Genomic DNA, 20,428 nt, shown 5'->3' on the forward strand with positions numbered 1-20,428 from the left:
GGAGCAGAACCTACACGCTGCTGCTGGAGCTACGCAAGTGTAGCATCAAAACGTATATATTGTACGACAGGAGGCTGCCTTTGTTCCCGCGGGATGTTGGAGCCTGGCATAGTGTAGCGTTGGTGTGAAGAACGGAGTTAAAATGCAGAGGAGGTAGAGGTGGGAAGTAATGGAGTACAAATACTTTGTTACTAAAGTACATGTTTCTGGTATCAGTACTTTACTCCACTACTTAGTTTTCTGAGGACTTTTTACTTCTACTTCTTACATGTTGAACTCAAATACCTGTACTTTCTACTTCTCACATGTTGAACTCAAATACCTGTACTTTCTACTTCTTACATGTTGAACACAAATACCTGTACTTTCTACTTCTTACATGTTGAACTCAAATACCTGTACTTTCTACTTCTTACATGTTGAACTCAAATACTTGTACTTTCTACTTCTTACATGTTGAACCCAAATACCTGTACTTTCTACTTCTTACATGTTGAAGACAAATACCTGTACTTTCTACTTCTTACATGTTGAACCCAAATACCTGAACTTTCTACTTCTTACATGTTGAACCCAAATACCTGAACTTTCTACTTCTTACATGTTGAACACAAATACCTGTACTTTCTACTTCTTACATGTTGAACACAAATACGTGTACTTTCTACTTCTTACATGTTGAACACAAATACCTGTACTTTCTACTTCTTACATGTTGAACACAAATACCTGTACTTTCTACTTCTTACATGTTGAACTCAAATACCTGTACTTTCTACTTCTCACATGTTGAACACAAATACCTGTACTTTCTACTTCTTACATGTTGAACTCAAATACCTGTACTTTCTACTTCTTACATGTTGAACTCAAATACTTGTACTTTCTACTTCTTACATGTTGAACCCAAATACCTGTACTTTCTACTTCTTACATGTTGAACCCAAATACCTGAACTTTCTACTTCTTACATGTTGAACCCAAATACCTGTACTTTCTACTTCTTACATGTTGAACACAAATACCTGAACTTTCTACTTCTTACATGTTGAACACAAATACCTGTACTTTCTACTTCTTACATGTTGAACTCAAATACCTGTACTTTCTACTTCTTACATGTTGAACACAAATACCTGTACTTTCTACTTCTTACATGTTGAACACAAATACCTGTACTTTCTACTTCTTACATGTTGAACCCAAATACCTGTACTTTCTACTTCTCTCATTTTCCAAACAGGCTGGTTCCTTTAGTCTGAATGTGTGTTTGGTGGCGTGATCATTATTATTTAGAGTCATTGCGTGCCTATTGATTTGAACACGATCCGTGTATCCATCATTTCCTGGTCTTCTCTAAAGAAGAGGGACCAATGGAAACGTTGTCATGTTGCCGTTGGTCACCATGGAAACATTCATTAGCTAACAATGACATTATTGTTCTATTAATATAAAGAGAGGTCAGGTACTCTTTAAAACAGCTGCTAGTTATGGGTACTTTTTACTGAAGTACATTTCAAAGCCTCTTTTCTTTCACTTGAGTAAAGAAGTGTAGTCAGTACTTCTACTTTCACCAGAGTATTTTTAAACACCAGTATCTGTACTTCTACTTGAGTAAAGGGTGTGTGCACCTTTGTACTTACGATGGGGCTGGCGTTGATGTAATCAGAGTTTCCCTGGCTGTTCTCCACCTTCAAGGGGATTCTGGAGTGATCATCTGGAACACAATGGGAGGAAATCAGGAAATGTTGTCTTCAAATCGCTCGAAGGAGTCTAAGGAGTGTACAGTTGCCACGTTACATGAATAGCAATTAGTCATTATTGGCGTAAATGTTGAGTATGAAGGACTCCCACCGTAGTCTCAATATACTTCTGTACTTATAGTTGCTATTTTTAGTGCATAAGTGCATCCGAATGAACCTGGATTGTGCGTCATTACGGTCAAAAAGTTGAGGGTATACCGCTGGACACACTGAACGGCAGCCATTTTGTTATTCGGATAATTGAGCGATTTATCATGATTTTCGTTGTTTCAAATGTTCTTGCTAGCTCCGAATTCAAAGTATGGCAACATGTAGTATAAGTGTAACGAATAAGACTGAAAGAAAAATATTGAAGAAGGGCCAATATACATATTGAGACAGAAAACGAGAGGATATTGTTTTTTTTAAATATATAAAACTGACTTTTTGAGTATATTTGGGGGACATTCGGGAACATGCAAACAGGAATCTAAGATTGTAGTCAGCTGTTTTGTTGACTCTTGATGGTAGAAAGCATCCAGTCAACTTCTGGAGCATTTGCCCTCCATCCTCTCAGGTCCACTTACACTTTTTTGGGGAATGTTAAATCATCCTATTCTGAACTTTCCTCTCTTAACGAGCGAGTTGCAGGAGAAGCCAGTGGTGCTTCAAATAGGAAGCACAATTTATTCCTCCTGACAAACTGCTTTCCCTGCTGACAACCTGGATTTCATTAAGCGCGGCCCGGTGCAGAGAGCGGTCTATTTCCACAGAAGCTTACCACATTTTAATCATTGATGAGGTCGGTGCAGGAGAGCTTTAATAGAAAACTAATTTACAACCCTTCTGTTCGCTGCATCTGCTTCTGATAATGGCGTCCGGGCGGAGAGTATAAGGAGTGTTGTCGAGAAAAGTGAGGATCAGGAGGAGACTTTTGGTTCCTTTTAGACATAGGGGTTATCTGCCCTCCATTAAAGAAGAGGACGCCATGTTTTATTTCCTTCACAAGTCTCTTATCGTGCTACCTGTGGTGCCAATGCTTTTAGAATCCTATGAAGTAGAGCCCAGGTTGAGTGGTAAATATAATCTCCTGTGCATTGCATACTGACATTTAGAAATCCAGTTTCACAGAGTCTCAATAAAGTCAGCTTACACAATTATTAGAGATGTCCCGATCCGATCACTTGATCGGGGATCGGAGCCGATCACGTGATTTTCAAAAGATCGGAATCGGGAGAAAAAAATCAGGGATCGGGAATTCTTTTTTTTTTTAAATACTTTTTTAAAATGTTGTATTCAATGTTACAAAACAAAAATGACCATGTTCAAGTCTTAAAGTCATCCTGAAGCCTTAGTTTTGGTTTCAAATGACACAACATCATGTATGTGTTGCTTCTTTGGGGCTTGTCTTCATAGACCTGCTTATTTCTCTCAAATCTGGCAAAAGAGTGGGCGCAGTGTCTAATTGTAGCAGTAAGCTAACGAGTACTGATAAGCTTTATTTTGTTTTGATCCAATGCTGCACAACTGAACTGATCCAATGCTGCTGTGAAAGAAAGAAGCTATATCCATGTTGGATAGAATATCCAATTTAAATAAAAAAATAACCTTAAGGGACAACTTGAATGCTTTCTTTCTCTTAATGCATTGCATAAAGATCGGATCGGGAAAAATCGGTATCGGCAAATTGTCAAAATCAAATGATCGGAATCGGATCGGGAGCAAAAAAAGGTGATCGGGACATCCCTAACAATTATACAATGTCATTATGATAAAGAAATGATCTTATTGGTTACTTTGTTGAGTTTTTGCAGACATGTAAACCAAAGAATTGAGCCACAGTTGAAATGCAGATCATGTTTTGTTAGCATTAGCATGTTTGCACAAAATTAAATGTTCTTTAAGCGTTTTTTAGCTATTTGTTTTGGTTTCTTACCAAAAAGATTTTAAGCGTTTTTTAGCTATTTGTTTTGAAATTATTTTTTTTCCAAAAAAGAACTGCCTAATCTGTAATTAATGTTGTGTTTGATATATTTTAAGTGTGTTATTTTTATGAATGTTTACAGAAAAGCGCTCTATAAATAAAATGCAATATTGTTATTATTACCGATGTATCTTTTAATCTTTGATAATGGTTTTAGTAACACAATCAGATTCAGATCAACTGATACACTGTGGTGCGAGTACTGATATTTTTGTGCTGGTTTCCAATTTCAAGTTGTCTTTTTCATGATAAGAAACACAAAGCGTGACCAATCTGAACTGTGGATGCAGTCAGGCAGCAGTGAAGCAGTATTTATGTATTTTGGATAGGGCTGTCAAACGATTAACATTTTTAATCAGATTAATCACCATTCAAACTATGTCCAACATATGCCATTTCTTTATGCATATTGCTGTGGGAATGGAAAGATAAATGAAAGAAGGCGGATATATCCATTTAACATACAGTATGTTTATTATAACATTGTTCTGTGTGTCAAAATGAAAGACAGCCCACACACCTATCAATCATCAAACCGTGGGGTCTTATTTCTTATGTTGTATCGATGTGTATAGAGATGTACTACAGCAAAAGTATTCTCCGTCAGGACTTCCTGCAACAACACCACGCCGTTATCTTGATTCTGATTGGCCAGAAGACATTATCAAAGATGTTCTATTGAGAAGACGATCACTAATAATACATTTGATTTATATAGCACACTTTAAAGACAAACGTCATCTCAAGCTGCTTCACAAAGCTATAAGGAAAAATAAGTAAAAATATATCTAAAGGAGCATATTGGATAAAATATGGCAATATAAAAACTACGTGACAAAAGTTTTCAAAACCGTTTTCTAGTCTTCGGTATTTCCAGACAAGTGGCTACCGAAATCAATCTTACTAACTGCTGTCTGTGCAATTTACTCGGCGCGAGTTGGCGGACTTTATTTAGCTTACTTTAACATCATTTTTCATGGTGGGGCTAAGGTGGGGCTAAGGTGGGGCTAAGCCATTTCTTGGTATGGGTGTAGCCTACCCCAGCCATACCCTGGCGCTGCCACTGGTGGGATGTATGGGGCGGGCCATTCTGCACATGCGTTAAATGCGTTAAATATTTTAATGCATTTAATTCAAAAAATTAATTACCGCCGTTAACGCGATAATTTTGACAGCATTCATTTTGGATAATGATTATTCAAACTTCTCTGGTCATTGAAAGACAAAACCAAAAGCAAGGGAGAAGAGACATCTGTTGTAGGAACCAAAGATATGAACAAATCACTATCTAAATGCTAATGTACGCGTGACTGCTACTCAGATAGACCCTAAGAAATGAATCCAAACTGAGAGACTTCATGTCTTGCATGCTACGACGGCGGAGGAACGGTTCTTCTTAGCTTTAGCATGTTTGCACAAACTTAAAATGTACCTTAAGCGTTTTTCAGCTACTTGTTAATGGTCTACTGGATTCAGTAACAGAATCAGGGGTCTTGTAAGAGAGTACTGAAACTTAGTGGTGCGATTACTGATTTTCTTGGGCTGATTCCCAATTTCAAGTTGTCCTTTTCATGAGCTAATGAACACTTGACTGCTACTCAGATCGACCCTAGGAAATGAATCCAAAATAAGAGACTTGCTTACATGCTACGACAGCAGAGGAGCGGTTCTTCTTGGTGTTCCCCTCCTTCAGACCCACGGTGCAGGCGTTGGGCTCGGCCTGATACGCACACAGAGCCTCCCACTCCTTCGCCAGGCGGTCCTTATTCTTCATGTGGTCCTCCATGTAGGACTGAGGGAGGAGAGGAGAGAGAGGAGGTGGTGAGGAGAACATCTGGAGACACTGTGGGGTTGTACACATCTACTATAATCCTGTTTCTTTACAAATACCTACCGTAATTTTTGGAATATAAGCCGCGCCTTTTTTCAATTTTTCAACCCTACGGCTTATATAACGGTGTGGCTAATCTATGGATTTTTACAGCTAACGGCCACTAGGGGACCTCCTAAATCTATGGATTTTACAGCTAACGGCCACTAGGGGACCTCCTAAATCTATGGGTTTTACAGCTAACGGCCACTAGGGGACCTCCTAAATCTATGGATTTGTACAGCTAACGGCCACTAGGGGACCTCCTAAATCTATGGGTTTTACAGCTAACGGCCACTAGGGGACCTCCTAAATCTATGGGTTTTACAGCTAATGGCCACTAGGGGACCTCCTAAATCTATGGGTTTTACAGCTAACGGCCACTAGGGGACCTCCTAAATCTATGGATTTTACAGCTAACGGCCACTAGGGGACCTCCTAAATCTATGGATTTTACAGCTAACGGCCACTAGGGGACCTCCTAAATCTATGGATTTGTACAGCTAACGGCCACTAGGGGACATCCTAAATCTATGGATTTTACAGGTTACAGTCCACCACCTTTAACTCTATGGGCTCTATGGCCGCTCCGCGCCCCCCACCTTTAAGCGGCGGGCTCCAGCAGGAAAAGCTGGAGGCCGGAAAAGAGTGAGACAGGTAGCGCGCAAAAGTAAAAGTGGAACCGAGAGTGGTACGAGAGACAGAACGAGAGCAAGACAGACAGACATTACGAGAGCGAGACAGTTTGTCCCCGTACCACTGGTTGAAAACCACTGCTGTAGATCACTGCCGGTACGTGCGCTGGGAGCGCACCGTTTAAGTTTGAAAGTTGAAAAGTGTGTGTGTCTGAAACGCTATGTGATACAGTACAGTTTACACAGCACATGTTCTGTAGCTACTATTGCACTAAATGGTAACACTTGAATACGTTATGCAAATATGCAACTTGTTTGTTGAAATGTTAATAAATGGGAGCTTCCTCAAACAGCCATCTCTTTCCCGACAATCCCCTCTGTGCCCGAACCCTTACATATGGTAATTAAACATTAAAACACCTGCGGCTTATAGTCCAGTGCGGCTTATATATGTACACATCATTCAATTTAGCTGCTGCGGCTTATATTCAGGTGCGCCTTACAGTCCGAAGATTACGGTACTTTAATGCAGTTATTATCGACGTTTTTTTTTTATTCATCTCACATGTCGCTTTCTACCTAAAGAACCAGATAAACAGGATGTTCTCTTAGGGAAGAGGGTTTTCATTGATTTGTGAACCGCACAATTTCACATATTTCAGCCTGTGGTATCCCCTTTAAGATGATGAACGCCAAGTTTATGTTTAACTTAAAGATTTAGTAGGAAGTCTGTGTTTTGTTGCTTCTGGTAACATGCATTGTGTGCATGTTATGTGAGACGCCTGTCCGTTCTAGTAAGACTTTAAAGATGACATTATTCATAGGCTTTATTTGTCATTATGCTCATCCAACGATGCAACATACGTAATCCTAATAGTTCAGTCAAATAGATGAAATGCATCTCTTTTGACGATCCTTTCCACTCACTCTGTTTCTTTACGAACAATTGCATGTCTTCATTATTTCCTAATTTGCATTTTAATCAGAGTTCTTACCAGTCCATCCAGTCTCTACCTGAAATACCAGACGTACCATTATAGGTTTTCATAATTAAGGAAGACAGTGTGACTTTGATTAACTGTCTGCTAATGAACCTGGCATATTGAATTCATTCTTGCTGAAGTTGTTTTGAGGAAAATGTATTCAGCTCGAGCTGCTAGTGTGAGATAATGAAGCTTGTTTCTTCTCGTTAGCAAATCTTAAAAATAAGGCATTTTACAAAAAAATGAGTGTCAGAGAAAAAGCTTTCAGCCTCATTTCAAATACTTTTTTTGAGCTCTACGGACTTGTTTCGAGACTGACTAGTAACTACTGTGTAAAGAACCACCCCTTTGTTTCGATGTGAAATCAGGACATAAACTAATGATTAATCATATCAGCTTTGAATGGGCCTTATAGTTCAATCCAATGTATCCTAATACAATACTTAATTGATGGGTAGACATGCAATTGTGATACGAGCTCCATTGTCTAATCATTTCTAATCAAAGTAGCTCTGGCAAGCATCCGATGCTGGTCAGACTAATCTTGTTTTTTAAAAGCTGGCACCAAATATGGATCGTTTAGTAATGGATGAGGGTCGAAACGAGCCTGTGTGGATCTTTAAATGGCTCCGAGATGATTTATGGTGGCAGTAACAAATGGGGCTGATCTTAATCAGAATTAGCTTCCGAGAAAAAGCCCTTAATGGCTTTCTGCTAAAATGAGAGGAGTTTGTTAAAAATGGAAGGCGAGACTTCCGGCGGGCGGGAGATAACGGGAAAAGTTTCAGGTTTTAATGCAGATATGGGTTTTTACACTAAACATACACACACACACACACACACACACACACACACACACACACACACACACACACACACACACACACACACACACACACACACACACACACACACACACACACACACACACACACACACACACACACACACACACACACACACACACACACACACACACACACACAAACACACCCTTTCCTTGTTGTTCTATCAGCTATCTTTTATATTTGCTTCACAGCTAAAAGCAGCGATGATGTAACAGGAAGCTGCGACCCTCCACCTGCACACAGACGCTTATCAACAGCAGGGGTCTAAATCCTTCAAAACACACACACACACCCACACCCACACACACACACACACACACACACACACACACACACACACACACACACACACACCCCCACACCCCCACACACACACACACACACACACACACACACACACACACACACACACACACACACACACACACACACACACACACACACACACACACACACACACACACACACACACACACACACACACACACACACACACACTGGCACACACAAAGGAAATGCACATACACACGTTTGAAGTACAATCACACATAAAGGTTTCTATAAGGTTAGATACACAAACACAGCGAGTCCACCCACACAAGCTCACAGATTTAGACTTTAAAACACACACATCAAACACTCAAATACGCACATTGTGGAAAGGATACACACACACACACACACACACACACACACACACACACACACACACACACACATTCAAAAAGCGTAAGCGAAATGAAATGTAAAGGCGTAATTTAATGATAAAAATAAAAAAGAACAAGCATCCACACAAACAGAAGAATGAAGTACACACAGAGCTCACACTATAAGAAGACCCTACATGCATTCAAAGTACAGACACATACTGACACACACACATTCTGAAAGATAAGTGTATATATACAGTATATGATCAAAGAAAAAAAATGTATCACACAAACACACACCATTCAGTAGAAACAAGAAGATGAACAGTCTTACAGAACACACACATGCACACACGCACACACGCACGCACACGCACACGCACACTCTCTCTAAAGCCACAGTAATAGGGTTTTGAGGCTGTGTAAAGGGATTACTGCAATCCAATCAGGAGGTGCTGAGATCACCATGTGTCGTCCAAACACTGAATAATCCCCTTACTGCTGAGAGGTGGGGGGGGGGGGGCTTACAGCTGCTAAAGGTGCTCAATAAATAAAAAGAAACACGCAATAAGACTCTTCAACCATTGTGGCTCTGACGCACCTGTGCAAACTGCAGCAGTGAAGAAGGAGGTGATGTAATGCGTCGGCCATATTGGTTCAAAAGTGACTGAAAGGGAAAGTGGGATTCTGAGCCGAGAGGAAAGATAAATGTATCAAGTGTCTTTCAGTTTGGTACATTGCTGGTGTTCAGACCTCATCACAGGGTGTTTCTCAATGTCGAGGAAGGATGCTCCAGAGCCACTATTTCAAGCATACTACGTCATCGAGTGCCGACGAAGGACTGTTCCAATGTCCAGCATACTTGGAATTCTACCGAGCCCGGCGTACTTCGGTTGGAGAAATGTCGAGGCTGCACATGTGTAGACTCCGGTCTTAAAATCCCCAAAATGCTTTGCGCACAGACCATTTTCCCCAAATCTGTGGCGGAAGCGGCCTCTTATATGACGCACAGCTGCACACTTGCTCGCCTGTTCCACTCTTCGCTTTCCGAGTGCCAGGAAGTATTCTTGCCTCGCTTCTGAAGCAAGATGCTCGGCAGACATGTGCTACCAAGCAAGCGTACTCGACATTGAGAAACACCCACTGTTTGGATTCTACACTACATTTCCCAGAATGCACCTGTTTGTCTAACTGAACGAGTGTTAATGACGCTATTTGACTGGATTTTCTGACACTTGTTGTTGCTGCTAGTGTGTTTTAGAGAATTGTGTGCAAGTAAATGGTCTACTAAGGTTAAAATAGAGGCATACATGACAAATACGAACCTGAAGATGAGCATGATATGTCCACTTTCAAGAACATACAGCACACCTCATTCTGTATTTATTTATTTTTTTCATCCGTCTATTTGCTAATATTCATTTTCTTAGGAAATAAGGCACCTTAAAGCGAGACATGAGAAGACATTTTAAATTGGGATCCATGCTGTTTTGAGAATAGCTCGTAACGCCCAGTCGATTGAATTAGGATTTAAACTACGAAATATTTAACATACCATTTAATGTTTCATGCTATATATTCAAATAAAAAAAACCCGAAAAGTATCTTGTGTTTCCCGAACAAGTCGGTTATTCTAACAACACATTCGTTCTAGTTTTGTATCATTTTTCAACATCGTGTAATCAATCATCATCAATCACTCTGCGTCCATCCATCACTTCCTGTCCTACTTTTATTTAAAAGCTTACATCATCCTGACACACCAGTCTCACTCCTCCACGGCTGAATGCTTTTTCCTCCTCGTCCGAGTACATTTGGAGCAATTTTAAAATGCATTTGCTGAAAGCCTGTCGTACCAAAAGCACCACAACAAATTCCCAACTCAGTTAATCTCACCGGAGTCTCTCTCTCTCTCTGCAGGATAATCTGTTACACTTACTGAAGCGGCAACAAAGGACAAGATAATGTGCTTTATATACAGAGTCGACTAATCCTCTTAAGACACAAGCAGAGAGGATGTGGAAGGAGGGGGGAGGGGTTGGTCACATGGGACAAAGTAATACATTAAGATAAGATGGTGAAAGCTGTTTCTCCTCAAATTAAAATCAGTGGGTGGAGGATGACAGGGAATCTGCTCGGAAAGGCAATAATTGTTTTTCTTTTAGTGGAGGAGGCGCTGAGATTTTTTATTTATTGTTGAACAGTTGCCTCACATGGCGGCGCCAAGCTCCACTCGCTTTCTGATGGATTTGCTCTCTCGCTGCGACGGAGCTCTGGAGAAAAAAGATGTCTCGGAAATGTCGACCGGGTCTCTTTTCTGTTGCCGTTAAACTCTACTCAGTCTCTAGTTGATGTCATGATGTGAATCTAAAAAGTGAGCTCTCTTGGAAGTGTGAATATTTTAGTAAAAGTGACAGCTAGACAAATAAGAGCAGTATGAAAAAGGTAATGTTTGATCTTATTTGAAAGAGAAAAGAAAGAGAGGAAGGAAAGGGTCAACCTGCTCAAAGTCAATGTTTTTTTTAATGTGTATTTGTTTGTCAGCGTGAAATACGAGATTTTAACGTTTTGTTCTATGACTTAAAATCCTTTATAGCCCAACATTAGCCGCCTTTAGCTTAGCGGTGGTGACGTGAAGTCATGTGACCGTGCTGTAGTTCCTTTATAGCCCAACATTAGCCACCTTTAGCTTAGCGGTGGCGACCTGAAGTCATGTGACCGTGCTGTAGTTCCTTTATAGCCCAACATTAGCCGCCTTTAGCTTAGCAGTGGTGACATGAAGTCATGTGACCGTGCTGTAGTTCCTTTATAGCCCAACATTAGCCTCCTTTAGCTTAGCGGTGGTGACGTGAAGTCATGTGACCGTGCTGTAGTTCCTTTATAGCCCAACATTAGCCGCCTTTAGCTTAGCAGTGGTGACATGAAGTCATGTGACCGTGCTGTAGTTCCTTTATAGCCCAACATTAGCCTCCTTTAGCTTAGCGGTGGTGACGTGAAGTCATGTGACCGTGCTGTGGTTCCTTTATAGCCCAACATTAGCCTCCTTTAGCTTAGCGGTGGTGACGTGAAGTCATGTGACCGTGCTGTAGTTCCTTTATAGCCCAACATTAGCCTCCTTTAGCTTAGCGGTGGTGACGTGAAGTCATGTGACCGTGCTGTAGTTCCTTTATAGCCCAACCTTAGCCACCTTTAGCTTAGCGGTGGTGACCTGAAGTCATGTGACCGTGCTATAGTTCCTTTATAAACAGTGTTTAGCTGCAGTTTGCTTCACTATGTGTGGAGCTGTCCAAGGTGCTGAAACACACCAACAGCTGTATCCATTACATAATCCCATTTCTCTTCCTTCACAGCAGTAACTGCTAACATTAAAAGGAGAGAAGGGGAGTTCACAGCTCCCTCACATTAACTACAGATCACACATTATCACTTGATGTGTTGATGAGCTCCAGACTCCTCTCAGCTCCCTCCATGGAATACAAACACGCAGTTAAATGTGCAGACAACTTCTCATCAGCAGGAAGATGCCTAATGTGCATTTAGAAGGTTTTAATGGTATTAAACAGTCAAGCAGTTGTGTGGGCTAGACTATGTGTATTATCCTTATATTTAATGGACCTTTTCACAGACTCTCTGCTGAGTGTCTTGTGGAGCAGAGTAACATCTAAATGTGTTTTTTATGTGACTTTCCTGCATGAGGACCCCGGTTTATAGTGGTGTTAGGTCATTTAATTCTAGTATATGTATTCAATATATATATGCACGATAAACTTTTTATATATCTCATCAAAATATAGTCAAATAACGGCCCGTAACTGATAAGAGCAAAGACATTTCGATCTCGTATGAGAGGAGGAGGAGATAACAAATCAGAGGCAGTGACAATAAAGATATTTATGACTTAAAGCCTTCGGGATAACTCGTTTTTAGATAAATACGCTGGCCCTGTTTAGGTGGCTTAAACGGTGACTCCATACTTGTATGTCACTTTAGTTTTCTTGGCCAAGCCTTTTAATAAATCTAAGTATCATAAAAACATCAGATCCGGTTTCTCAAGCGATTGTGTTTCCAGTCAATGCTCCTAAAAGAAATTCAATCACACATTTAAAACACTCAAACGTTGACATGAGATCAAAAGTATTATGTCAACAGATTTCACAGACTTGTATGAGGTTAGAAATTATACAAAAATAAATCACGTTCAACTTAATATGATTGCTTTCCATTAACCTTTGTCAATTTGCTGACATAATACATTTCATTAAAATCAACGTTTCAGTTCTTCAGAGGATGTTAGGACTTTGGAGAGGATCTTCATCTCACCTCCACAACATGTTATTAATCATGAGTCTGTGTCCTTCCCTCACTCCACTTACTTACAAGTGTCTACATTATAATACACTCAGTAATCAGTGTGACCAGACTGCGGCCCACACACCAAATGAATACTTAACGAAACACCAGCCACACTTCATTTCTCTCCTCTTATGTCTCTCTAAGCGATGCCGCCTCTGCAGAGACAAAGCTAACGCACTTGAAGAAGTTCAGAACCTCGCTGTCTACAAAACTCAAATCTATTATCATCCGTGCGTGACCGCGGCGCATCAAACGCATGCATCGCACCCCGCTGTGGGCTCGTTTTCCAGAGGAACACTTTGGCAGGATGGAGTAAAACAACACAGCGCCTCTCTGCAGAAGGGAGCCGTTTTCCCCTTAACACAACGTGCTGAAAACCTCAGGGGTAATTAGTATCTTTGTGCCTATTGAACACATCAGAAAGGGGTCTGTCACATCTCTCCGGCAGCTTCATAATGCACTGTGAGGAAGAGGAGGAGGGGGAGGAAGAGGAGGAGGGTGGGTGGGTGAAGTGAATGGCTATATATTGTAATTATGCCAAGAGAAATGAAACCGAGGTTCAATAGAGATGTTGATCTGCAGGAGAGGAGAGTCTATAGAAACTGTGGGTGTAATGAGATGTACAGAAACAAAAAGGAGAGAGATCAAAGCATGCAGCAAAAACAACGATCTTAGAAAAGGAAACGTGGTTTTTAGCTGTAAGAGAAGGAGGTGATAGTATGTTTTGGATACCACTAATATTACAGAGCTTTTTTTTTTTTTACTTCCTGGACATCATTCTTTTTATATATATCCTGCTTACGTTTGAAGTAAACGGTTATTTTGTGGTTTATTTGTAATTATTGAGTGTTCTTGTATTTGAATGTGTTTTTTTTATACCTCAGGACTGTGGGAAACAGTATTTCGATCTTTCTGTGTGTACAAAACATATTTTGAGATTGAAAATAAAGTTGACTTTGACTGATAATGACACAACGCGTGTGCTTCTATTGGCTACGGGTCAGGATATCTCTAAAACAAAATACAACTATGAACCTGAACAATGGGCGTACTATGATGTTGTAGTATCATATTGTGACGGCCCCAGAGCCTGTGGCCTGTGAGTGTGTTGCAGGTCCTGTGATGGGGGTGGAGCTGAGGAGGCCAATCAGCATGGACGGGGACCAGCGTTTCTTCCAGGGGGCCGTCTTGCCGTCATTTGACGCCCTTATTTAGCTCGGGACGCCCTGAACTCGAGCCGAGGGCGTCCAAAAAATATTAATAATTCGAGAGAAGATCGAGAGTTTTTATCGCTTGAAATGACGAAAAGGAAAAAGGACAAGGACATCCCGCTGTTGGAGGGGCAAAGGAGTCTGGTGGGATTATTTTCGGAGTATTGAAGATCGTTTCCCCGACATCGAAGGTGGCTGCTACAGGACAACACGGAACGTGCGCGATTTGGACGCGCTGAGCGGGGGGGTTTTAGTGGAGCAAGCCGCTGCGAGCACCGGAGCCTCGCAGTGGCAAAACTGAGGCTCCGTGGTAAACTCTGGTAACAGCCGGCGCTTTAAGAGAGCCGAGCCAAATGATCCGGCTCACTAACGTAAAAAGACAGTAAGCCTATCTATAAGGGACGGCTCAAGTCAAAATTCAAAACAACCCCCCCCCCCGCTCTCGGGGTGGACGCCCTCTCAGCCCTGGTCTGGCGGAAACACTGCCTCCGTGACTCTCTCCAAGCCCACCCTCTCATGTTCTCGGTGATGTTTTGGAATTGCCACAATAAAAGTGCCGTGGTTTTTGGAACCCTCGAACGTCTCTCTCTTTTCCTGTAGTGGCCTACGGGCTGGTCAGAACATATAGTACATCAAATAAGGGTTATGTAATGTAAAAAGTAAAAACTATTGTGCTCGTTAAAGTTGACCAAAATGTTGTGTAAGAAACAAGACCTCACAGAGTAGAACTCCTTCTCACTTGATGGTGAGCCTTGGTGGAAGTCGGGAAGCGGTCAATGTGAAGTAACGCCTCCAGGCCACGTGTGCGAAAGTTAAATAATTGTTAGCAAAAAGAGTTACAGGCACGTACGCGGAGAAATAATTAAACGCATGCGGAAAAAAAGAGTCGGGGACTTTCACCAATAAGAAAACAAGAAGGTTTAGTTATAAAATGCTAATACGATGTTTGGTTAGCTAGTACCATCCCGGGGTCTGCTCGGACTTGTCGTTGATGAAGTAAAGTTATTTTTCCACCAAACTCTGACTGCCTCCAGCGATTTCTTCAGAACCCATTAGAATTGGAGGAGGCGTGTGGTGCAGTGGTCAGGGGGTCACAGGTTCAAACCCCACTGCAGTCAGCATGTCGTTGTGTCCCTGAGACACTTCACCCCAAATTGCTCCTGTGGGGATTGCCCACAGTATTGAGCATGTAAGTCACTTTGATCTAACAAGTGACATGTAATGTAATTGTATAATCACGAAGTAAGTTATAATGTTGAGAAGGAGGTCCGGAATTTTTCGACTAGCCTAGTGCGAGATTCTCCTCCGACAATGTCCTCTTTAAAATATCAGTAGATTGCTAAGTGCAGAAAAATGCAGAAAAGTAATTGACGAGAAGAATAAAACACTTTAGTTCCACTGGTTTGAAAAGAGATGCATGGGTTTCAAAGTACGACAAGTAGGAATTATTTTTTGATAATAAGTACAAAATAAATCGTATTAAATCTGTCTTTGGAAAGACAAACAACCAGAAATGTAAAAAGCAAAGCTGTAGGAAATTAAATGCAAGAATAATTCAGTCTGTTCTTCATGCAATGTTCCTCGTTTTGTAATATCAGCGTAAAGTAACCTACTTGTTATTGGGGGATGAACTGAACCTGATAATAAGACTGAATTCTTTCCACTTAATTATTCACCCTGACCTCATTTTAATGTAAGCCAACTTCTTCTTCTTGGGATTTAGGGGGGGGGGGGGGGTATTTTGTTTTGCTGTAACCATTTAGCAGAGAGGGAGGTTTCCATCCCGCTAATGTCATTTTGAATTAACACAGAAGCTGCGGTAATGGTTCCTGGGAGCCGTTATCTTAAGTACGCCGATTTCAGAGTGGCTTCATCCGTCTCGTCCGTGCACCTCGTGGCCGCTTTTGTCCCAATTTTTCACGGATGTTGGATTTTTCTTTGCCTCTAGCGCACAATAACAACTGCAGCTCTGTTTCGTACCCCGCCTACACAGCTCTCACTGGCACGGCTTACACACAGGAGGGATGAGCGCTAAATAAGACATATTTTTAAGGCTGGAAAACAATTTGTTCTAAAGCATTCACTAATGAGGTCCTTCCTTACAAATGTACTTCCTTTCTTTAGTAGTCCATTCGTTTCTGGTCAGACTTTTAGTCATTACATCTTTTAACCCTTAGATGCATACGCTGAGGTGGTTTTCGAGAATTATCTTTGTAATTACATGTTTGTATCATTTCATATTCCAGCTATTCCTCAAAAAACATGTTTTGGATATCATGCCATTCAAATTTTAAATTTAAATTTTAAGAAATTGTAGTTTTTGTATTTCTACCCCAAGCTTCCATAAGTGGGTCAAAAATGACCCGCATGCATTTCCTATGGGATCCTCTGGGAACCTTTGATTCTTATCACCTGTTGCTGTCAGGAATACATTCACTGTGGACCACACAGACTAAATCACATGTGACACCTCTCAGGAAGATTGTTTTACACAGCAAGATCTGATACCTGTCAGTATAATAATAATACTACATTATATTTGTATCGGGCTTTTCAAGGACTCAAAATCGCTTTACAATTAAGGGAAGGTTAGGGTGGGGGGTATAGGACTATCAAACTTGGTCAACTGGCATTGATTGATGGAGGGGGGGGGGGGCTATGAGACAAGAGGAGAAGAGATGAGTTTTGAAAAGGGACTGGAATACTGTGAGGGTCTCAGAATAGAGAGATATTTGCATCAATATGTTCAAAACGTTTTTTTTCTAAATGTAAAACAAATGTCTAAAATATTTTACAAATTCAATATAAAATATTTCTAGTGTGAACCAAAAATATAATACTAAATATTATACAAGTGTTTTTATTAACCAAAATGACAACAATTGCATAAAAACGAATGTTATTCTAATACGGGTCCTTTCTGACCCACTTATGGAAGAGGGTCCAGTCACTCGGGCATCGAAAGGTTAAACTGGCCCTATTGTGCTTTGTGTGGGTTCTCCATTTACTGTAGTGGTTTATGTAGGTTTTAGTGCATGTAAACGGTCTGCAGAGACTAAAATCCCTGTGTTCTGAGTTTCTCTCCCTGCCTCAAACGTCTCCATTGGACTCCTTTTTTATCACTATGTAACACAAGCTCTTCTATTGGCTAGCGCTCCAACACATTGGGATTCAAACAGTAATTACCTATACTGAAAGAGGCAATCATAGAAAGTGAAATGTGTGTTTTTTCAGCGACAGATCATTCTTTTAAATCCCACAATGCCAAAATGTGTTTTAAATTGCGTTTAATCTTCTTCTTTTTTAAATGGGGAGTCATTTTAGACAGCCCTTATTAGCAACTCTAGATGGAAATGTGGAGGTGGATTAAATGTTCAGATTAATGTCAGTCCCGGTGATTCAGTCAGGACACAAGTAGATTTTAAATCACGAGTCATCGCAGGATATATTGAGCAAAATCGAAACACAACCTTCACCTTTAATGCATCCTTTAGATCTATCAGGTACAACTTTTCTAATGTCACCATCACAGCATCTTGTTTATTTTGAGTTATTTACTTGGAACAAACCTATTAATGACTTTAATAAAGTGCAATGAACATTAAAGGTGTTTACAATGTAACTTCTAGGAAATCCTTAAAGGGGACCTATCATGCAAAATGCACTTTTGTACGTCTTTTCTACATGAATATGTGTCCCCCCCGGTGCTCCAGGGAACTCACCAAGTGTCAGAAAACAAAACCCCCTCTATTTTCCTCCGTACCCAAATCTCTTAAAAAGGGGCTGCAACGGATCTGATACAGACTGATCCAGATTTGAACACTTCTATGATGTCACAGAAGTGGCGCTACGGCTATTGAGCCAACTCCACCAATCAGGAGGAGACAGCCACGGACATTGCCGTTGGAAAGCGCTGGAGACGCTGTAGTACATATGCCAGGCCTGTAGATGGTGCTGTTCTCACAGAATCAGCCCATGCAAAGACAGTGTTACATTGAGCGAAATGAGGAATGGCTAAAATGCATGATCTGTTTGGTATTTTGAAAAATAAAAAGTATAAATATGTCTGATATAGGAATGGCCGTACACTATATTATTCAAATATAGCATGATAGGTCCACTTTAAGTACTGTATTTTGTAGAATTGTTAATGTTTAAGATAAAGTGTCTTACAACACCACAAGGGTGTCTGTGGGATGAGAATCAAACTGACTTCGGGTTTTATTAGGTCCCTTTTATTAGGTCACTAATCAAGTGTTTATATTATAAGCAATATCTTCAGCTCAGTAGGACACTCGCCTTTCCTAGAAAGCTTCCATAGAAAGCTACTGCGAAACCATGTCAGAGAATCATATGTTGGACTTTTTTGCAGCCAAATGTAGGAGAAATGTTAAGAAAAATGTAAAAAGGCAGAGGTAGAAAGCTGGTGGTGCCCTTGAGCAAGGCACAGGACTGAATCATCATGTTAATCACATAGCTATCATATGCCTGAAACAGTCCTGATGCTCTTCTAGGTAATCACACATCATGTCATGTTCACAGCTCCAGTTGGGTTACCTTTGTTATCTTGTGGACTCTGAGATTGGAAGAGGACATTCAGTATTTTCCCAACAGCTTTTTAAGAGGATATTTATTGGTGGACACTCACCAGGATCATGTGTCCGGTGGAGATGTCCATGTTGTGGTGAGCGGGCTCCTCGCTCCAGGAGGAGATGCTGCTGCGAGCCGAGGGGCTGACGGCCGGACCTCCATCGCTGAACTGAGACGACACGCTGTTGATCCTGGAGGAGATCGGCTCGCTGCGCTCCGTCGGAGGTTTCACCGCCATGCGCTGCCGACACAGCTCCTGCGGGAGAGAGGAGAGAAAAGGGGAGGAGTCAGGGCTGTCTTACGGTGACACGGCACATTTCAGGATGTCTGTAGACTGTTTCATGTTGGACAATCGGAAAGATCTCGCGTTTAAAGACACCGTGCTTGAGTTCTTTTCAAAATGTAATTGTGAGAAATGTTTCAACGACACTTATGATGAATAGTAATTAATTAAGAAAAATGTTTAATATGTACAAGTTTTAGCCTCAACTTTACTCAAGCTATTAAATGTATTTCTCCTTTGATCGTCAATTTTCATTATCTGGTATTCAATAAACTGACATATAACTGAAACTATGATGAAATCAATCAGTTGTTTAACCCTCCTATTATCTTCGTGTCCCCCCCTTACTTTGGTGTTCACGGTGAAATTCGACCGGTCCTGTTTTAACACAAAAACCATTAATCATCACCACATTTCATTTAACACCTTTTCAAACTGTACATATTGTATCAGACTACTGGTATACATGAAGAACTGCAGTAAATATACAAAGAACAGACACTGAACATGTATTGCGTGTGCCAGGTGTGATCCATGGGGGGGGGGGGGGGGGGGGGGTGGGCACATAAGAGCGGGACATTTGTAAAATTGTTCTGTGTGTGTGTGTGTGTGTGTGTGTGTGTGTGTGTGTGTGTGTGTGCGTGCGTGCGTGCGTGTGTGTGTTTCATCTGATCCAGATGGTTACTAATTCCTTTTCTTTAAGGTGGTTATTTTTGAGCGGGAACACCATGGGTGTTACAAAGTTGACTAAATCGTCCAAAGTTCAATGAAAGTGGTGATCAGCCATTTTATATGTTCAAATGTCTACTTTGAAGGATATCATAAAGCCTGAATGTAATTGAATGTAAAACTAAAAAGTTATGATTGATGACAGTAGTACGTCGGTCAGATTTGACCCGAAGACGACAGGAGGGTTTTAAAGCTAAATTCATAAACATAACTTACTCTTCATGAACAAATGACAGTTTTAAATCCAATAAATGTATTTAAATCGAATTCACTGTGGCGCTTGACATCTTGAAAACACTTTGATTTATCAAAACGCTCGTCTGTTAGTCGAACGCTAAATTAATTAGTCAGTAGTTTTGTTTCTATGGCTACACATCTGCAGAGCTCCTAATTAATCATCTCATCTTGTAATAAAAGCTTTTTAATCAATATTCTGCATCAAATTATTCATTTATATAATAGTTACATGCATAATAACTGGATGAATGTATAATGAGTCTTTCCATTAGGGACCTGATTAACTCCATTATTCACTGCGCTGATTTGGGAT

At 40.8% G+C, this 20,428-nt stretch overlaps 1 protein-coding gene across 5 annotated transcripts in view; it reads right to left on the reverse strand.

Moving 5' to 3' along the window:
* LOC307017664 (receptor-type tyrosine-protein phosphatase N2-like) overlaps positions 1–20,428 on the reverse strand; it is a 244,955-nt gene that overhangs the window by 32,106 nt on the left and 192,421 nt on the right. For all 5 annotated transcript variants that reach the window (XM_079647346.1, XM_079647345.1, XM_079647344.1 and 2 more), the window contains 3 exons: positions 18,925–19,122; positions 5,371–5,518; positions 1,644–1,717 (listed from right to left, as the gene is read on the reverse strand). In XM_079647346.1, the coding sequence (XP_079503472.1) occupies positions 1,644–1,717; positions 5,371–5,518; positions 18,925–19,122 (420 nt within the window). The remainder of the gene's footprint in view (positions 1–1,643; positions 1,718–5,370; positions 5,519–18,924; positions 19,123–20,428) is intronic.

This window comes from Notothenia rossii (genome assembly GCF_949606895.1).
Source record: "Notothenia rossii genome assembly, chromosome: 9".
Lineage (NCBI taxonomy): Eukaryota > Metazoa > Chordata > Actinopteri > Perciformes > Nototheniidae > Notothenia > Notothenia rossii.